The sequence below is a fragment of the Chroicocephalus ridibundus genome, chromosome Z, assembly GCF_963924245.1.
Source record: "Chroicocephalus ridibundus chromosome Z, bChrRid1.1, whole genome shotgun sequence".
NCBI lineage: Eukaryota > Metazoa > Chordata > Aves > Charadriiformes > Laridae > Chroicocephalus > Chroicocephalus ridibundus.
The window spans coordinates 46,201,953-46,219,135 of record NC_086316.1 but is presented as its reverse complement, the minus strand read 5'-3'; the positions used below and the strand labels follow the sequence as shown (position 1 = coordinate 46,219,135).

Sequence of the window (17,183 nt, the reverse complement as noted above, 5' to 3'; positions counted from 1 at the left end):
TTCTGTCAGCCATGAATGAAATCGTTCTCCAAGGAGAGGGAAATGGCATTTTATATGAGAAGGGAGCTCAGCACCATCTCTCCTTGAGGGTGCTCAGCGCTCGTGGTAGGAAGCAAGGAGCTGCTGCCAGTGTGGTTAACCACAAAGAAGGGACTTGCTGAGCTGGAGCCGGCTTCTGAGGCTGCATGATGTGACGAGGGTTTATGGAGACCTGGCTTGGTACAGGTTAGAACTGGCATAACTAATTGGTAGATGATGCAGAGCACCATTTAGGGATTTGTGATTAAAGCAAAGAAAAAAAGAGAGACTGAGCAGCAGTCATAAACGTAGAGCTTCTTAGGAATCTTTTTCCAGACTGCTAGCTGATTATTTTTTACCAAGTTATTCCTCAGTCCTTGAAGATTTAGAGGGAACTCAAGGTGTTAATCAGGCAGAATGAAGAGGAACTGGTAAAAGTAGTGAACTAAGTAGTATTCAGGAGGGGAACATGGCTGTGTTTTTCAGCACAAAAGGAACTTTAGCTAAAAAAGGGAAGTAAAAAGGAAAAAATGGACAAACATGACATATGTTATTCAGCAAATGTAGGCTTTCTTGTTTGTCAGAAGACAGCTGGTTTCTGTTATATGAGGCTGTTTCTTAGTCAAGTGGTTCTGTCATAAGCAATGTCAAGCATTCATTTAGTAAGAGAACAGAATTGAAGATTTATTGCCTCTATTATAATTGTCAAAGATTTTCCACTCCTCTTCAAGTAGGTTTATATTCGGTGCAGAGATATTTTAGTACCTAAAAGGTCTGTTTTCCACCAGAAAATATGTTTGATTTTGAGTCCAAATACACTTCTTTGAAAGGGTTTATTTGCTTTATCTTAAGAAATATAATACCTACATATTATATCAGAGATTATTTTTATAGACAAAGTGATAACAGATTTCCCCTGCCACCACCACCCCAGGTAAAGTTTTCCTAATAAGTACTGATGAATTAAGTTAAAGATGACAGATCTGAATGTCTTGAGCAGTATGACTGTTGTCTCAGTTGACATTGCTTTTACAGTTGCAAAGAGCTGAAGCAAGTTAAGCCTTTCCAGGTGCTTCTGGAATGTTTTAAACAGGAGTTGCGAGATAAAACAGAAAGTCTCTTTGTGGTGTATCTTTCAGGAGGTCTCGTGGTTTCCAGTCACAAACCCAAACCAAATTCTGTGGTGCATAAAGGGATACTTCACCTCTTTGTCTTTAGAGCAATGCTATATAAGGAGGATTGCTGAATTATTCTGAAATGTTTGAGCCTAGGAGAATACATGAAATCTAATTCTTGTTCATGTATTCGGTACTTCCATTCCGTAAGATATGTGTGTGTGTAATATGGACTTCTGACTTTTCTTTCCTCTTCTTTCTGCTTTTCTGTGTATTTTTCAATTGTTTATTTGCCTTACCTCTGTGTTGCTGTTTTTTGGTGCAGACCACTTGAAATTTTGGAAGTCTTTGAAAGGTTGTGAGCTTTTTTCCTCTTACACAGCCAAAACTTTCTGAAATTAGTAAGCTTTGAACTGAAATGTCCCATGACTTGACATTCTATCAAACAACCTTTTCAAAGACAGATTAGAATACAAAAGTAAGATCATCTACTGTTTTTTCAGTGAAAAGGATTTGTAGGTATTGGTTTCACTGTTGTAAGGAATACCTAATTACACCTTTTACCAGTCTGGTTTTCTATGTAGAGAAACTTTTGTGTGTTGTTTAAATGTTCTGTCTGTCTACCCACCACCTTTACCTTCTGAAGCATAAACAAATTTGGCTGAATCTGACTCAAAGAGGATTAAATTAATGCAAGCGTCATGAAAATAAGCAGCTCGGTGAAGGAAAAAAAACTTGAATGCTCTAATGCTAGGAACAGATGCACTGAGACACTGGGGGAATCCCCATGGGAAAGAAAGAAAATTTGACTATGATTGAAGCAACATGTAATTGTAGCTTAAAGAAAAACAAAGCTTTCCCAGTTCTTTTGTGATGGAATTACCTTTGCTTATTTTTTATTTTTTAATTAAGAACCAAGGTAAAATAGATAGCTTTAACAAAAGGAAGGCAACAGCACAGTTGAGCACACTCATTGTGGCTGACCATTACCGAATGGGAGATAATAACTGTAAAAATGGGGGTTTTTGCTTGGTTTTTCTTTCAATCTAAAAATTTAGGATGAGATCTCAGTGCAATGTTGAAATTGTACAAAACCTCTGTTCTACTGAAGTGTTCTTTCTGATACACTGTCTATATAGGGATTTCTCCTGTGCCCTCCCTCCCCAATTTGTCTTTTCCCTACCAGAATTCTGCATTAAAACTGGCAATCAATGCAGCTATGATGATGCTGGTGCAGAAATTCGAACTTTTAGTTACCAACTGCTGACAGCATGTGTGTTGCTGTTAAGAGATGAATTATGAGATTATTTTTTTTTCACTCTTTTATGCAGAATTTCCATGTCAGTTCCATGTCAGTTTCAGCTCAGTTATTTAATTTGAAGAAAGGCTGTCATTTGTAAATCTTATAAATGTGCTGGTAGAAGGTATATTTTGTTGTATCTGAAGAGCTTTTTAAACTTTAAGGTGTACTGTCATTCTTTTTTTTTTTTCTTCCTATTATAGGATTACAGTCATAATAGTTAATAACATATCTAAATACTAATGCATAATGTCTAAAAGTGTTCTAGGGGTACTTAAATAAACAATTTAATGTTTATTTGTTTATCCATTATGCTGTTTTGGAACAACAATCCTGTGTCAAGCTTAAGAGACCAAGAAACATAGCAGAAAAGCAGGTTGAAGAATACAGGTTTAAAGAGCATAACACTGCTACCTGCAGTCCTGAAGAAGCATTAAAAAAAGCATTGTTGGACAAAAGACTAATATATATTTAATTTAATCTTACAGTTTGACATTTTCTTAGTGATATATTTGGCATTATAAGAAAACAATGCCATCTAAGTCCACAGCATTCCCCCCTCTCCGGTGGTGTCAGAAATTAATATTTGGGTTTATTGTAGCTGGTTTATGAAGTGTTTGTGGAAATAGAAGAGAGAATCTTTCTTGGCATGTAAATGCTTGTCCTCAACACACATCAAAATATAAAATTTCAGTCTCTGGCTTCAAACGTGAAGTATAAAACTAATCTGGATGATGCACCAGTTTCATTAATTTACTAAGGAATATTTAAATTTCTATGGTTTAAGCCTCATACATATACCTAGTATGACAATCTCTAGCTTGTGGAGTTCATAGATTAATCTAAAATTTGCTTTTTTCCTACTAGCTTTTCACTGAAGTTGAGGTTGTAATATGAGTTACTTTCATAGCCAGAGGAATACTGTGTAATCCTGGAATTCAGCGTAAATGGCTAAGGATTATCAGTTCTTAGTATCAAGTACCAAGTGGTTAGTATTAGTACCAAGGGATTAGTGAGGCATCTAGATTTCCTGAAAAAACAAGTACAGTTCTTTCTTCATTTAAAGTTTTCTGAGCCATTTACACTTGATCTTTTAGTCATTGAGATATTAGAGAATGCTTAATAATTTATGAGTCTGGAAAAAATTAATGTTGCTTCATTACAAATCTTACTTAAAGTAGTCTGTGTGGTTATAGTGCTGCTCTACTCATGTATTAGTTAAGTGTGTGGAACTACGCTTAATATATTAACTATTTCCTTCATGTAGGTGTTTAGATACAGTATTAAATACCATATAGCAAGTAAGAATTCAGAACAGACATTAACTCCAGCAAAGCAAGGAGAGCCGACTGATGCTCAGATGTAGACTATTTGCTTGTCCATTGATACTCTGAGGCTTGTGTATAAAATAAAAGCTAGAAATTCTAAATAGAAATTATTAATAACTGTGGCGGAACATATTTTGCCATCATATATTTGCCCTTATTGGAGATTCTGAATGATTTTCAATAATTCAGCTGTGAAAGGTGGCAAGAAAGCAGTAACAAAGATTCTTTTTTTAGAAGATCTAGCAGGAGTATTTCCTTAATGAAAGTTTGTGAGATAAGCAAGCATTTTGTAAAGCAGAGGTTCTGTCCCTGGAATGGATCAGCACTGTCCCAAAAGGCAAAGCTTAGTGTCCCTGGCAATGGAAGAAGGACCTAACAAAGACTAAAGGACTAATCCTGTGAATGGAATTTCCTCAGCCTACTTTGAGAAGGTGACGCAGTGTGGTGGTTCGTAATTAGCCTTGAGTGACCCTTTAGTTTCACTTGTTCCTGCTCCAAGCCTAAAGATATATATTGATATGTAAAAGGTACATTTTTTTTTTTTTTTTCAGAAAAGTAGTCTGTGTGATTTCAGAGATGACTATATTTCCTGTTATAAAAGTTCATCTTCTCAAAACATCTCTAGAAAGAGTACCACCACTATGTAACTCAACGGGATATTAAGCAAACATCACAATTTATAGAAGAGAGGGCAGTAAATAAATATAGTACCCTGTTTGCATCATACCTGTTTATTTTTTGCTCAAAGGTACTGTCTAGAAGTTTCTGATAAAAGTTCTGGTGACTAACAAGGAGATATCACCCCCTGCTTTTCAGTCTTTCTTCAGTTCTGGTGCTATGTAGGAAGGAAGCGTCACGGCAGAGTGAGAAGACTTTGGTCTGTTGCAGGGTTTATTTCACTTGGATGACTGAGAGGCCCTTCTTTTGGTAAAATGTTCACACGGTGGCTCCACCCATTCAGAAACCTTCTGAAAAACTGATGTTCTGTTTGCAGTAGGCCAATGTAGGTCTAAGGTTCTGTGGGTACTTGTGACGTCACCTGACATAATTGTTATTAGCAATTGTGAGGGAACAGAGTTTGATAGCCCTATGGAAGAAATATTAGCTCAAGAACGTGTCCTTCACCAGCAAATATATATATATGAGACTTTTTTATGGATTTCTTTTTAATCTCACTGTTGTAAGTATACAAACAGCACTATGAATCTGAAAGCCTAGCCTTCCCATAATTTGCACCATATTGCAGTTTCATGAAATACACAATGTTGCTTCATACTTTGGTCCTCTGTACTATCTTCCCTTGAGACATACTACTGTGTCATAAGACAGTTTGCAGAATTACCCTAAGCTTCATCAACATCACTTTAAAGAATGAGTTACCATTTTCATGTTTCCTAATTTGATGGGATCCTTTGCCTCCTTATGCTGGACGAACTGAATAACATAATTTGGCATTGCAGTTGTTTGGTTTTGTTTGTTTTTCTTACATTTTAAAAGCAGACCATTATGTTGCTGTGGGCTTTCTTGTGAAGATCTCTGCATATGTACTGAAGTAGGAATGCCTCTCTCTGTGCTTACTAAATTAATTGGATCTAATCCCATTCAGCTGTTGATGCTCTGTTTGCAGCACTTTTTGTTGTAATTTGTCTTAGTAGAGCCTTAAAAACATTGTGTTTTGCCTTCACAGAAAAAAAAAAAGTTGTATAAATTATTTAGCCAATGTTTCTGGAAACAACTTTGTTGTTGATAAATAGAAAGAAAACCTATACTTCTTTTTAACTTTAAATTTCAAATTATTGTTCATTTGAATACACAGATGTGCATGTGAAAGTCCAATGGTAGTAGTAATCATTTAATACATAAGCAAATGTTTTCTTGACTGAATTTGTCCCTCTGCATGCAGCTTTTCATATTCCATGCTGATCCTTGCAAGCTTAATTTCATTATCTTCACTCTTCCTGGTGGGGAGTGTCCAGAGCAGCTTGTTAGAACAGACTGCAAGCGTAGATCCCTCCAAGGGCTGATGCAGGTTGATGTGCACCTCCCAGTGGATTTGGCTGTTATTATTCAGTGTTTTGTAATCTAGACTGAGTTCCTGAACTCTCATTGCTTACACCGTATCTTTTCAACTACATATGCATGTCAGATACAAAAAATGACAGGTCTCATGATTGTAATTGGCACCTTCAAAGGTCTATCGGTTTGACCATGTGAAATTGATGTGCTTAGTGTGATGTTTACTGGTTCGCAGGTCATGGTGTGCCACTAGTGTGAGTGTAGTAGCACAGACTCACTGTCAGACTCCTTTGCTTGAAGCAGCATTTAGAAGATGAGTCATATCTATTGTTTTCTCAGGTCTGTAGTTTTGATGTTTGTCAGCAGTGTTAGTGAAATATTATAAGAGACTTCTACTTTCTCTGACCTACTTTTTTTTTCAGGCCCCCATGGAATTTATATAAATGAAATGCAAAGTTGGGTTTTTGAGGTGATACAATATTAGACTAATTAATGCATTTAGTTCAACAGGTCATAAACACCTGTTGTCCCTGTTTACATTTATGTTTATGCAGGACAGATTTCCCTGCAACAGCTGGTTTTGAGTTGTGCCTTAGAACAATAGTTTTACTGCTCATTTGTCCTACAAGATGATTTTCTGACTAACTTCTTACACAGAGATCTAAAAGATCAAAACTCATGATGCAATGAGCTGATAATTTTTTCAAAAGCTTATATAAGAGTTTTCGCACACATTGGATATTGCAAATGCACTGGTATTTAGGGGATGAATATTCGGTGGGATATGTTGCAGAACATCCAAATATAGACATCAAAGCCTATTTTTATTATAACTCTTTAACAACGGGGGAGACGCAGTGTCTCATTATAATTCATGGCTGTTGTATTTTGGTGCTATCTGAAAGAAGCTGATAATTATATTCCTACAAGAGCTGTTCTTCACACTGCAGGATAAAAAAAACCCAACAACAAACAAACAAAACAAAATACAGTTCAAACTTCTGCTTCGGTCAGTTGTTACTACCTGGCGCTGTTTCTGCCATTCTCCAAAGGCTCTGCAGACTTGGAAAGGAGACTGAAGAGTTCTGCCTGTGTCCTGCAGGCTGCCTTGCAAGTAGACACATTATGATGAGGCATATTTGTTTTTCCATGAAGAAAAGAAGTCTTATTTCTAAAACTGTCACTTCAGTTTAGTATAAATAAAATATGAAGGACAGAAATTGTAACTAAAATTTGGTAAGGTTTGAAGGACACTAGTCTTCTGATTATTTTTTAAATTATTATTATTATTATTATTATTATTATTATTATTATTATTATTATTATTATTATTATTATTATTATTATTATTACTATTTTATTTATTATTTTAGATTATCGTGCCTGGTTATGCTAATTCCTTGACAAAGTGTGATTATTTTTTTCTTTTATCCCTTAGAAACTTAATAGGATCTTATACATATCGTCCTTAGATTAAAATGTGTAAACGTTACGTTGTTCTACAAATCTGCAGAAAATCAGTGTAATTTAATTGTTCCTACTGAAGATGTTGTGCCTGACACCCCATTTTTTATATTTGCAAGTAGCAATCCCTAACTATCTTTAACTTTTTGTGCTAATTTGAGGGAGGATTTTTTTGTATCTCATGTCCAAGAGAACATTTTAGAAAGACTTCGGAAAATTAAGGCTTTATACTATTTTCTACTCAAGAGGAAGAGAACTTGGGCCTGATTTTTTGATTAAATGTGTTCAAGTGTGCTGATCTGGAAGGCCAAAGCATGGCTTTTCTCCTCACTTCAGCATAAGGACAAAATATTTAGTCCTTGTTAAAGTACGATCCACATTAACACTAAGGATGAGACCTTAAAAAACACCACCTTGCTTTTCCCCTTTTTCATAGGAAAATTGGAAATCCTGTTCTCATTCATATTTTCATGTAGTTCATAGCCACTTAGCCAGTTGTGATGCATGTTCTTCTTCATGCTGTCATTGCAAGGCAAGTACAACAAAGAAAATGATTGTCGCATTCTGCCATGAAAATGATTTCTAACTAAGCAGCTGTAACGGAGAAGGTCTTATTACGCTATTACACATTAGCACTATACTGCAGTTGCAGCAGAATTCAGCTGTGGGCAAAAGCAGTAGCTTTCATACCGACAACAGCATGGACTCCAGATGCAAATTAACATGGGAGTGACTTGGAATTTTCACTTTCCCCTTTATACACATTACAAATTAGCTTCCCAAAGGGGACAGTTCATGTTCTTTTAAACAGAGAAAAACCTCAAGTCATTGAACTTAAGGTATATTAAAGAAAGCTCTGTCTTGCAACAGTTTTCCTACACTTTTCCTTTTAATAAACAACTCTTCATGCAGGATATGAGTCTTCCTTACTTCCAGAGTTTACCTCTAATTATTCAGCGCGAAAGTCACAGCAGCAACAGAGATTGCTATTGGCAGTCATACCTGTGAATGAAATAACACAGTGCGCCTGCTCTGTAAGTGCCTCTTCCTTGCAGAGCTAATTACAGTACGCTCTTATTCTTCTCCCACTTCACCTTCTGAACTGTTGGCTGCAAGTGATCATGTATCTGTATGAGAAGGTCCAGTGCTACTGTGCCTAATCACTGCATCTTTTTCCCCTATTTTGAATTAAGAAATTCTGCCAAAATTCACACCATGTGTAATGTGGAAGTAACTTCTTTTGAAATTAATGAAAGTATCCCACATTTAGCATGACATAGTTTTATCTTTAAATAAATATTAGAGTTCAGGAACAGTATTACTTCCTGATAAAATATTAATTAACGCAAAGATAGAAACTGTCGTTTGTTTATGTTAGTCAAACATAAGCTGTCAATTATCTAACCATTGTCAACACATCTATATTTGCCCATTTACATTCCATCTTTTCAAGTATTTTAAGCTTTTACGTTTAAGAAAGAAAGGTATTTTAAAATTTTCAGCTATGACTTAGCTCTCCGTAACTTATATTTGTGGTTGACTGTAGTCTCCCTTCTCTTTGCAGTAAAGGGTTGCCTTCGAGTTCAACATTCACTTTAGAAGACAGTGCCATCTATTTGACTTCAGAACAGAGCACGCTGGAAATGGAAAATGATAATGCTTCAGTTCTGGATGTCTACTTAGTAAGTTGTCAAACTGGTTCTGATGGGCTTTTTCCCCTGCAGTTCTTTTGACTGTAAGGAGTCAGTCTCAGTAAATGACTAAAATACACGCCTAGCTTCAAGATCCAGAGGTTCATTGAGGTATTGCTTATATGAGACATTCGCTTACGTACTTTGCCAAACCAAATCCATAAAGAATCACAGTTAACAGTCACAGTTAACTAAATCAATTCTACATGTAATTGGCTACTGGTACTTGCTACTGTCTTGTTTCAGTGAAGGCAGGATAGACAATAACTCCATGAAGTGTGCTGGAATATTAAATCAGTAGCTATTAAGTGGGTACTCTATATACTCAAGCAATGCTGGTGTAAAAGAAGAAAACAAAAATCAGTGGTACAGCCTACAGAGACGTAACATGGGGACCAAACACAAACACACGACAAACATGTTTCATCTCAACATAAGATTAGGCACAAACATGTTTCATCTCAACACAAGAAAAAAATTTTCAGGACAATCAGTCACTGGAAGAACCTCCCGAGGGACGCGGTAGAGTCCCTGTCACTGAATGTTTTCAAGATGTGATGGGACATGGTGCTTGATAGTCTTATCTAGGCTCCCTTTACCATGAAAGGTTGGACCAGATGATCTCTTGAGGTCCCTTCCAACCTGGACTGTTCTGTGGTTCTCTTGGCCCCGCTTAACAAAGAAACCATTTCTTGTTTATAACTTGTGATTTTGGTTTATAATATAACAACGTTGTTTATCACTAGCACTGCTCAGCACTGGGAAGTCCATTTTTTAAAGTTTGAAGTCTATAGGGTGGATGGTGGAATGCTCTGAAAATCTAGTGACAGGCAGAGTTAATACCTGCTGTAAAGCTGTCCTTACGAGTTTCAGGTGTGACGGTGATATCTTCAGTTAGTTTTCGGCTTGTAAATCATTCATTACTATTACATGTGTGAGACTGCAGTAAGTATATGTGCATTCTACTAATCAGTATCAACAGAAAAATAAAAAAAAAAACAGCTCTGGACGTTATACAAACACACACTGTTTATTCTACTAAGCAAAGGTCTAGAAGAATAAATGGGCCTTAAGTGGAGAGAATCATAGATGCTTTTTTTGACCTAGCAGCGCCCTTTCTCTGCACCCTGAAAAATCCAAACTTACATACCTGAAGTGTCTAGGTATGCAACAGCTGACAGCTTTAAGGAAATTGGATACTGTGGCTAAGCACATGCTACTTCTTAATTGGCAAACTCACCTTGAGAAATTCGTTACCCCTGCCTTCTTGGTCCTGTCCCACACACTGTATTGATGCCTCCTTAACTATTTTGAGATTGCTGTGGGAGAAAGCCGTAACTTAATTACATGTACCCCTGTAGGTACACTGAGGTGTTTGTGGAAGAAAGAGGAATAAGAGACTATTTTGCACAGTAATCTTTTACTTCCTAATGCACCCTGAAACAACAGTTAGCCTCTGGTTGGGAAAGTCTGTTACTAAAGGGTCAGTGATGTGTGGTATCAGTTTGATTGACCGCTGCTGAGCAGAAGGCAGTTTTATTTTATTGGAAGGATGATTAAACACAGCCTAGAAGGGAAAGATGCATGTTTCTGAGAACACTAGGAACAGGTTAGTCATTTCTAATATATGACTCAATATGACTCAAAAATAAAGCAGATCAATGATGTTTGCATTAGCTGATTTAAGCCTCAGTTGAAAAGGTTACAAGATACATTTTGACCTTTTAAAAGCATGAGGAGAAAATGTAGCTTTAAATGGCATACACAGATTTTCCTTTAATCCCTTAGTTAATAATCCTTGTCTGTGTTCCTACTGCAAGGCAAGCTGCTCTGGTCTTACCCATTTACTTGCTTAATTTCAGTCACTACAGTAATCCTTTGATTTCTTTGCCTCCTGCTTTGAAATACTAAACTGCTTGGGCAAATTTTAGTCCTCTAGAAAATAAAGAGATAGGAATTTTTGATCCCATGAATGGAAAAAAAAAAAAAAAAGACGACATTGTAGTAAAATGACATTGTTAACTGAAACAGCTTAAAAATGGCATTTGTCTGAACGGTGTTGTGTCCAAATTCAGTCAGTCAAGTGAGGTGTGGTAGAGTAGAGATTGTTAAAAAAAAAATAAATAAATAATTCCTCTTACAGGTAAGAGCATTGGTATTGGGGTGTTACATTAAGGAAGCACCACGCAGACTCATACGGTGCAGCTGATGTCAAAATTGAGAACTTAACCTGGTAACTGTTCTGGAACACAGGTACAGAGTTTGCAACTGAAGGGCTGGTCTAAGCCCAGAGTTCCTCATTTCTGAACAAAGACCAGGTCCAGCAAACCAGCATTTTGTGCACCAGCCACTCTAAGCAGCACTGTTAAGAACATACTCAAATCCAAGTTTACTTTAAAATTCCATTGGTTTATTTTCTCTTAAATCTTTTAACCCAGATAATAAATTTCCAAATACTCTAGTACCATACAGTGGGAAACAAATACTGAATATCCTATAAAAATAGTTTTAATTTTTAATTAAAGATTGCAGGAAGATAGAGGCAGATCTATAACATAATTGGAAATTTGAAATGTTTCTCTACAGAGAATTAAAACATTAAAGCTTTCTTGATTTTATGAATATGTAATACAATGATAGATCAGGTACTTAGAAGCAAGAGATGCTGGCTGAAATAAACAGAAGGTGTCCTGTACATAAGCCAGTAACAGAGGAGGTAACACTCTTCTATTTAGCAATATGATATAAAAAATCCACCCCCCCCCAAAAAAAAAAAACAAAACCAGAGTAAAACCAGTGTTTCCTTCTTCTCTGGAAATAAGCTTAGTCTCTTCTTAAAATTCCCCTGAATCCCTATTTATTGGTGTCAGTTCAGGCACCGTCAGATGATGTATAAGCAGAAAAGCACTTAAAATCAGCAAATGCTGTTGAACCCCGAAGTCTATTGTGTTCTGCGGAATTTGATTAGTAGGAAATATAAGCCAAACCCTGCAAAAGTTTCCTGAGAGAGATCAGCAAGTGCAGCTGATCCTGAAGACCTTAGTCCAGTGTTGCCAAGGTCTGGTACCTAAAATGGAGGACCTTAAAAGTGATAATTTCACTTAGAAAGTAAGGAATAACTTAAAGTCACCTTGTTCCTTCTGTTCTGCAGTGAAGTTCCAAATTCTTTGATTGAGCTTTCTGTCCCTGAAAGAGCAACACGTGCAACTATGAGCTACTACACTGTGCTTTCTTAGCTTACCCCTGAAATGACTTACAAAGGTAGCTGATGTATTTTTTTGACAAACTACGATATCAATAAAATAGTAAGGCTTAAGAATTACTTAATTACAATTGCCTTCTGTTGTTGAAGGAAAGGCTCGCAAAACTTGTCTATAATTTAGAAGTTACTACTGCTGAAGATATGGTTGCAAATGATTGAACAGGGCTTCAGTGAAATAAAAGAATGGAATAACTGCACTGATAAGCAAGCCCAGCTTATGTAGACTCTGGTTAGCGTAGCTATGATTTGTGTCAGATGAATTGCATTGATAATATTATTACATTTAGAATTACTTATGTTGTGGTTTATGTCCAAACGCCAATTTTATTATAGGATTTTGAAGTCTTAAAACATCGCTGGAGATTAATTTTATATTCCAAAGCTGCTGTAGATGTATAGATAAGCAGATTTGCAAATATTGGTCTATAAAATGCCTGTTTAGAAAATGCCTGGCCCTTCTTGCTCTTCAGTGCTCTTCCTCTTCTGTTCTCATTCTAATAGTTCTGTATTAAAGCCTGTCTCTTCGAGCATTTCCTAGTTCATATTCAGACTCTTCTGACTGCCAGATTACTGTCTAACTCCTCATCGTTGCAGTTCCTCTCTCTTACAGATATTTTCACCCCTTCAGCTCTTTTCAGTTTAACACCCTAAGCTCTCTCTTCTATTCCAAACTTTTCTTTCAGAGAAGAAAATTCCCTCCTGGCTCTGATCGAATGAAGCATCCTAGTCAGATACACCTTTGGCTATGGGATTGTGTTCGGTTTTCATTCAGAAATACTTTGCTTCTCAGTCTTTCATAACATTTGATTAAATTCTAATCATGTTGTAGTTTTCTTCAGCATGCTGTTGTAGAGTAATAACAAGTGCAGCTGGAATTAAAGCCGTGCCCAGGCAGGATACATGTAAAAACAAGCTAAAAAGTGTACAGTCACACTGTGCTGCATACCTCAAACTTTTTATGTTGTTCTCTTTCTGGAGGCTTCAGTTTCTCTGCCTCACCGTTTCCTCTGAAGATACTGATGGATAAACATGGTTGATTGAACACTAATTCTGGGACTACGAGAAGGGAATTCAAGCGTCCTCGCTTACAGACATCCTTTCTTTTCCCTGAGAGCAGAATAATCCTTAAAATGTTCTGTGCACATATTGGAACCAATTAAGCACTCTTTCCTCAAAGTAGAATCCTGTTTAATTAAGGCTGAAGAGGGCAAACCTACTTGTTGTATGCAGTGATGTAACTGCTCCTTTCCTTTGTTACCTATCTTACCCCTGTATCCATCCATTCATAATCTTAAAAAGGAGAGGAAAAAGATGCCTATGTCTCTCATAGAACTGAAACCTGGGGGGAGGTGAAAACACAACCAAGCAAGCACTCAAATGTAGTTTGGCAGAGGTGTTCTTGCAGAAGCAATGTTATGTAGGAAGCAACATAACAGCAAGATTTCAGTCACCCTTGCGTGAAAATCAGACGTGGGAATTATGTGCTTGATTAGATTAAAAATGTACCATTTCAGATTACAAGTAATACATTACCTGAGTAAGCCAAGGGCTAAAATGCCAGCACGTACTGTCACTAAAATACACATTCTCATCCTGGGTCTTTTAATGCACCGTATGAGGAAATCAATCAGCTCAAAACCAAATCCCTGAAAAGAGAACGGGAGCACAAAAATGCTCCAATACAAAAAGCCTCAAATAGGCTCAAGCATTGTAAATCCATTATATACCTGGTGTGAAACATCTCAGACAGTGATTACAGGAATGCATCCTGTAGTGTCATTTGTTCATTATTTATCATTTCAGACCCTATTGCTATGGCCAAGCTCAGTTTCTATCACAAAATAATGTTTCTTATATCTGCAATCAAAGTAACCCCAAAAGCTGTGCAGTGGTTACCTGGCACAAAGATGAACATCTGAAAATCCCAGCTCCTTAAAATGGCATCAGTGCCATGAACAGCATTTCCGTGACTAACTCACAGTTAGCAGCTGCTACGAGGTTCTGTCTGGTCATTTTGGTTTTCTCCAACTCCGTTATGCAATTTTTTTCCATCACTGATCCCTCTGAAATGCTTTGGAAGGATCAGAGGAAAGGGAATGAGAATAAGCTAGTTGTAATTGTGTTAGGTAATTAGTGGAATAGCATAAAGCTGGCATCATCAATATTGCTAGTCTCCTTAGAGAGTGAAAAGTAGTGATAAGGCCAGAGGGTCTGAAGTTGTGTTGAGCAACCATTCTATCTGTCAAAAATGGACCTGCAGTCATTCAGATCTGAGCTTTCATCCAGAAACTAGATGGCGCTAGTGGAAATTCTGACTGATTTCTGGCTTCATAAAACACTGTTTTGTTTATCAGTACTAGCATTTTTCAACCTTTTTTTTTGCCACACTGATTCATAAATATTTTTTTTTCTTTGTTAGCCTTATGTCATACTCTTGTTAAAATATCGCTTTCTTTAATTTTACTTGCTTGTCCAACAGTTTCACTTCAAATTGTTCTGCATCCTGTATGTACATATTACTGTAATCTCTTAGGGCATTCAGGTGCTAATATGGCAGTAGGCAGACGTTCATTGCCAGACCACTGCTATCTAGAGAGAGAAGAACAGCCTCTGAGAAATTAGCACTGCGCTCGCTAGCATCAGTGATTATGAACACCCTAACACTGCTGCACAACACAGTAACAGTTTTAAAGGCTGCCACAGAACGATATTGAAATACCAGTTCTTCAAGGTTGAAGGTCTAGTGCTATAAGTCATAACTAAAATACTGTTTTAAATCTACTGGTTACCATTTTCTAAGATAAGCTTTAAAAATGCCTTTGGAGATTTTTGTTGTTGTTCATAGTCAAGATTAGATTGTTGTTGAACTATGTAAAGGTTAGTTAAATGCTTATATCAAAAAGTACAATTTAAAGGTGACCTTAAAAATCCGTTTAATAAATGGGAACTTACACCTTCATTATATTTTTCATAAGCTTTTAGAATAAGGGCACTTCTCTACAGATGTCTTTGTTTTGGTTTTGTGCCCTGCTCTATGTTGGACACATTAGCTGACTTGCATTCAATTTACTGCAATATTTTGTTCAGATGTCAGTTTATCCTTAGTTTGAGTCGTACTCAAAGGTGTTCAGCAAAGAACAGTTTCTCTTTGATTCATCTCTGACTCCAGAGAGGTGCTAAGAAGTGATCAAGTATCTGTATTGTGTAACCTCTGCTTCTGTAGAAGATGCTGTAGAAAAATCTAATTCATTAACATTATTAGGTAATATTTTTTTTTGTCAAATAGAATTTCTGTGACATTGACTAGAACATTAGTTGTGCCTGAAAGTTTTTTGGGTAGGTATGGTTTTTCAAGTGGGGAAGGGTATCATGTGGAAGCTAGCAGGACTTTCATACATGATGTATGAAGACTGCAGTTCTTCCCCTAACGCTTTTAAGTATCAAAGGCCCCAGTCAATTCTGCAAGGTAATAAAAGCTGTTGTGAGCTGCTGAATGCACTCAGTTTGGACTGTCTTCTCTGATGGCCAGAGTGTTCAGCATTTTGCAGTAGCAAGTGGTTCTGTTTCATGTAATATGTGTACTGCAATGTCTGCAAAACCACAGGGGTTAGCTGTTGTACAAGAAAAGAGTCCCAATGCTTTTGATGAGGAGGCAAGATAAGAAAAGAATCACTGCCAAACTGTGCTGCAGCCTGTTTAGGGGAAGAAGGATGTTACCTGTTCATAATTCTCTATGAAAATAAACACAGCTCTTGACTTTACCTGTCATTTCTGTATTTCCAGTAACAGGAAGAGTAAAAATAAGAGAAGTGGCCGTGGTTAATGAAGAGCACTTTCTGCACTCCTGATTTAAGAAGGAGGAATTTGCTGAGCCTGATAGACAAGACAAAGAATAGTAATCAACTGAACTTATTCTAAGAAGTGTCAGGATCTTTGAACCATAGAAAGGATTGATGGACTTTGCAAAAATGACATGAATCATTCCACACTCCGCTATCATCTGCTGTTGCTTGCTGAACTGTGAAGAACTGTGTATTCAGGCTGCTTTCTACTATATTGCCAATCACCTTTTTTGGACTTGAAAGTGATATTTTCTTATCATCTCTCTAGTGATTTCATTAGCATGCATTCTGTAACTATGCACAAGCAAAATCTATTATCTGCTTTACCTATTTAAAAATAAGCACAGTGGTGAATATAATTAATTTAATTTGTTTTGACCCTTCAGTTCTAATCACTTAGGTCCACATCAGTGGAAACTGGAATTGATGTCCTGCAAGAGTTAGGGTAAACCTCTGCACATACTATATGAAAATGAGCCTCTAAAGATATATTTTCACTGCTGGTGAAAAGGAGAAAAAAAATGTTATTTATAACAAGGCCTTATGTTGTGTACATACAATGTCTTTGAAATATTTTTGATTTTAGTTTATTTCTTGTAAAAGAGAAATTATATAATTTATTTAGTACATACTACTGTAAACTATAGTTTCATTGACAAATAAAATATTTTGTTCTCAAGACTATCACAGCTGTCAACCTGCTCTCGATCTGTACAGGACCTACTGTTCCAGCATTTCTGTGCCTTCATGACATAGTCTTGAGAGGCATCCCAAGAGATCTGACAACTACTTTATAACATGGCATCTGTCTTTATCTTCTGCCAGCCTATAATGAAGAGGGGAGTCTTGAAATTAGAGCAGAAAAGGCGAATGAACATACTCAACAGGCATTGCTTCATAAAAGGATTTCAGACTCTTCAGTATGAGCAATAATTTTAAAATAACTATTGAACTGTTCTGATTTCCTTAATGTCACTAGCAGCAGAGAGAGAATCCAAACGCCAGTGAACATCAGTCCAAGATTTCATGCTCTGATGCAGTGGTGTATTTAAAAACTACACAGGTGTCACTTTGAAACTTTATGAAAGTTATTGGTAATAATATTTCTTCTAGGAGTAATTCTGGCCAGTAATTCTGGCCAAACCAG

At 36.7% G+C, this 17,183-nt stretch overlaps 1 protein-coding gene across 4 annotated transcripts in view; it reads left to right on the top strand.

The window, feature by feature from the left end:
* The window catches only part of PIP5K1B (phosphatidylinositol-4-phosphate 5-kinase type 1 beta), a 114,267-nt gene extending 97,600 nt beyond the window's left edge, over positions 1 to 16,667 (top strand). For 3 of the 4 annotated variants that reach the window (XM_063320529.1, XM_063320531.1, XM_063320532.1), the window contains exons 15-16: positions 8,806 to 8,923; positions 15,978 to 16,666. In XM_063320529.1, coding sequence (XP_063176599.1) covers positions 8,806 to 8,923; positions 15,978 to 15,980 — 121 coding nt within the window. In that variant the 3' untranslated portion in view covers positions 15,981 to 16,666. Of the gene's footprint in view, positions 1 to 8,805; positions 8,924 to 15,977 lie in introns of all 4 variants that reach the window. The other variant, XM_063320533.1, reaches the window with a different exon arrangement.
* Positions 16,668 to 17,183: the final 516 nt, after the last annotated feature.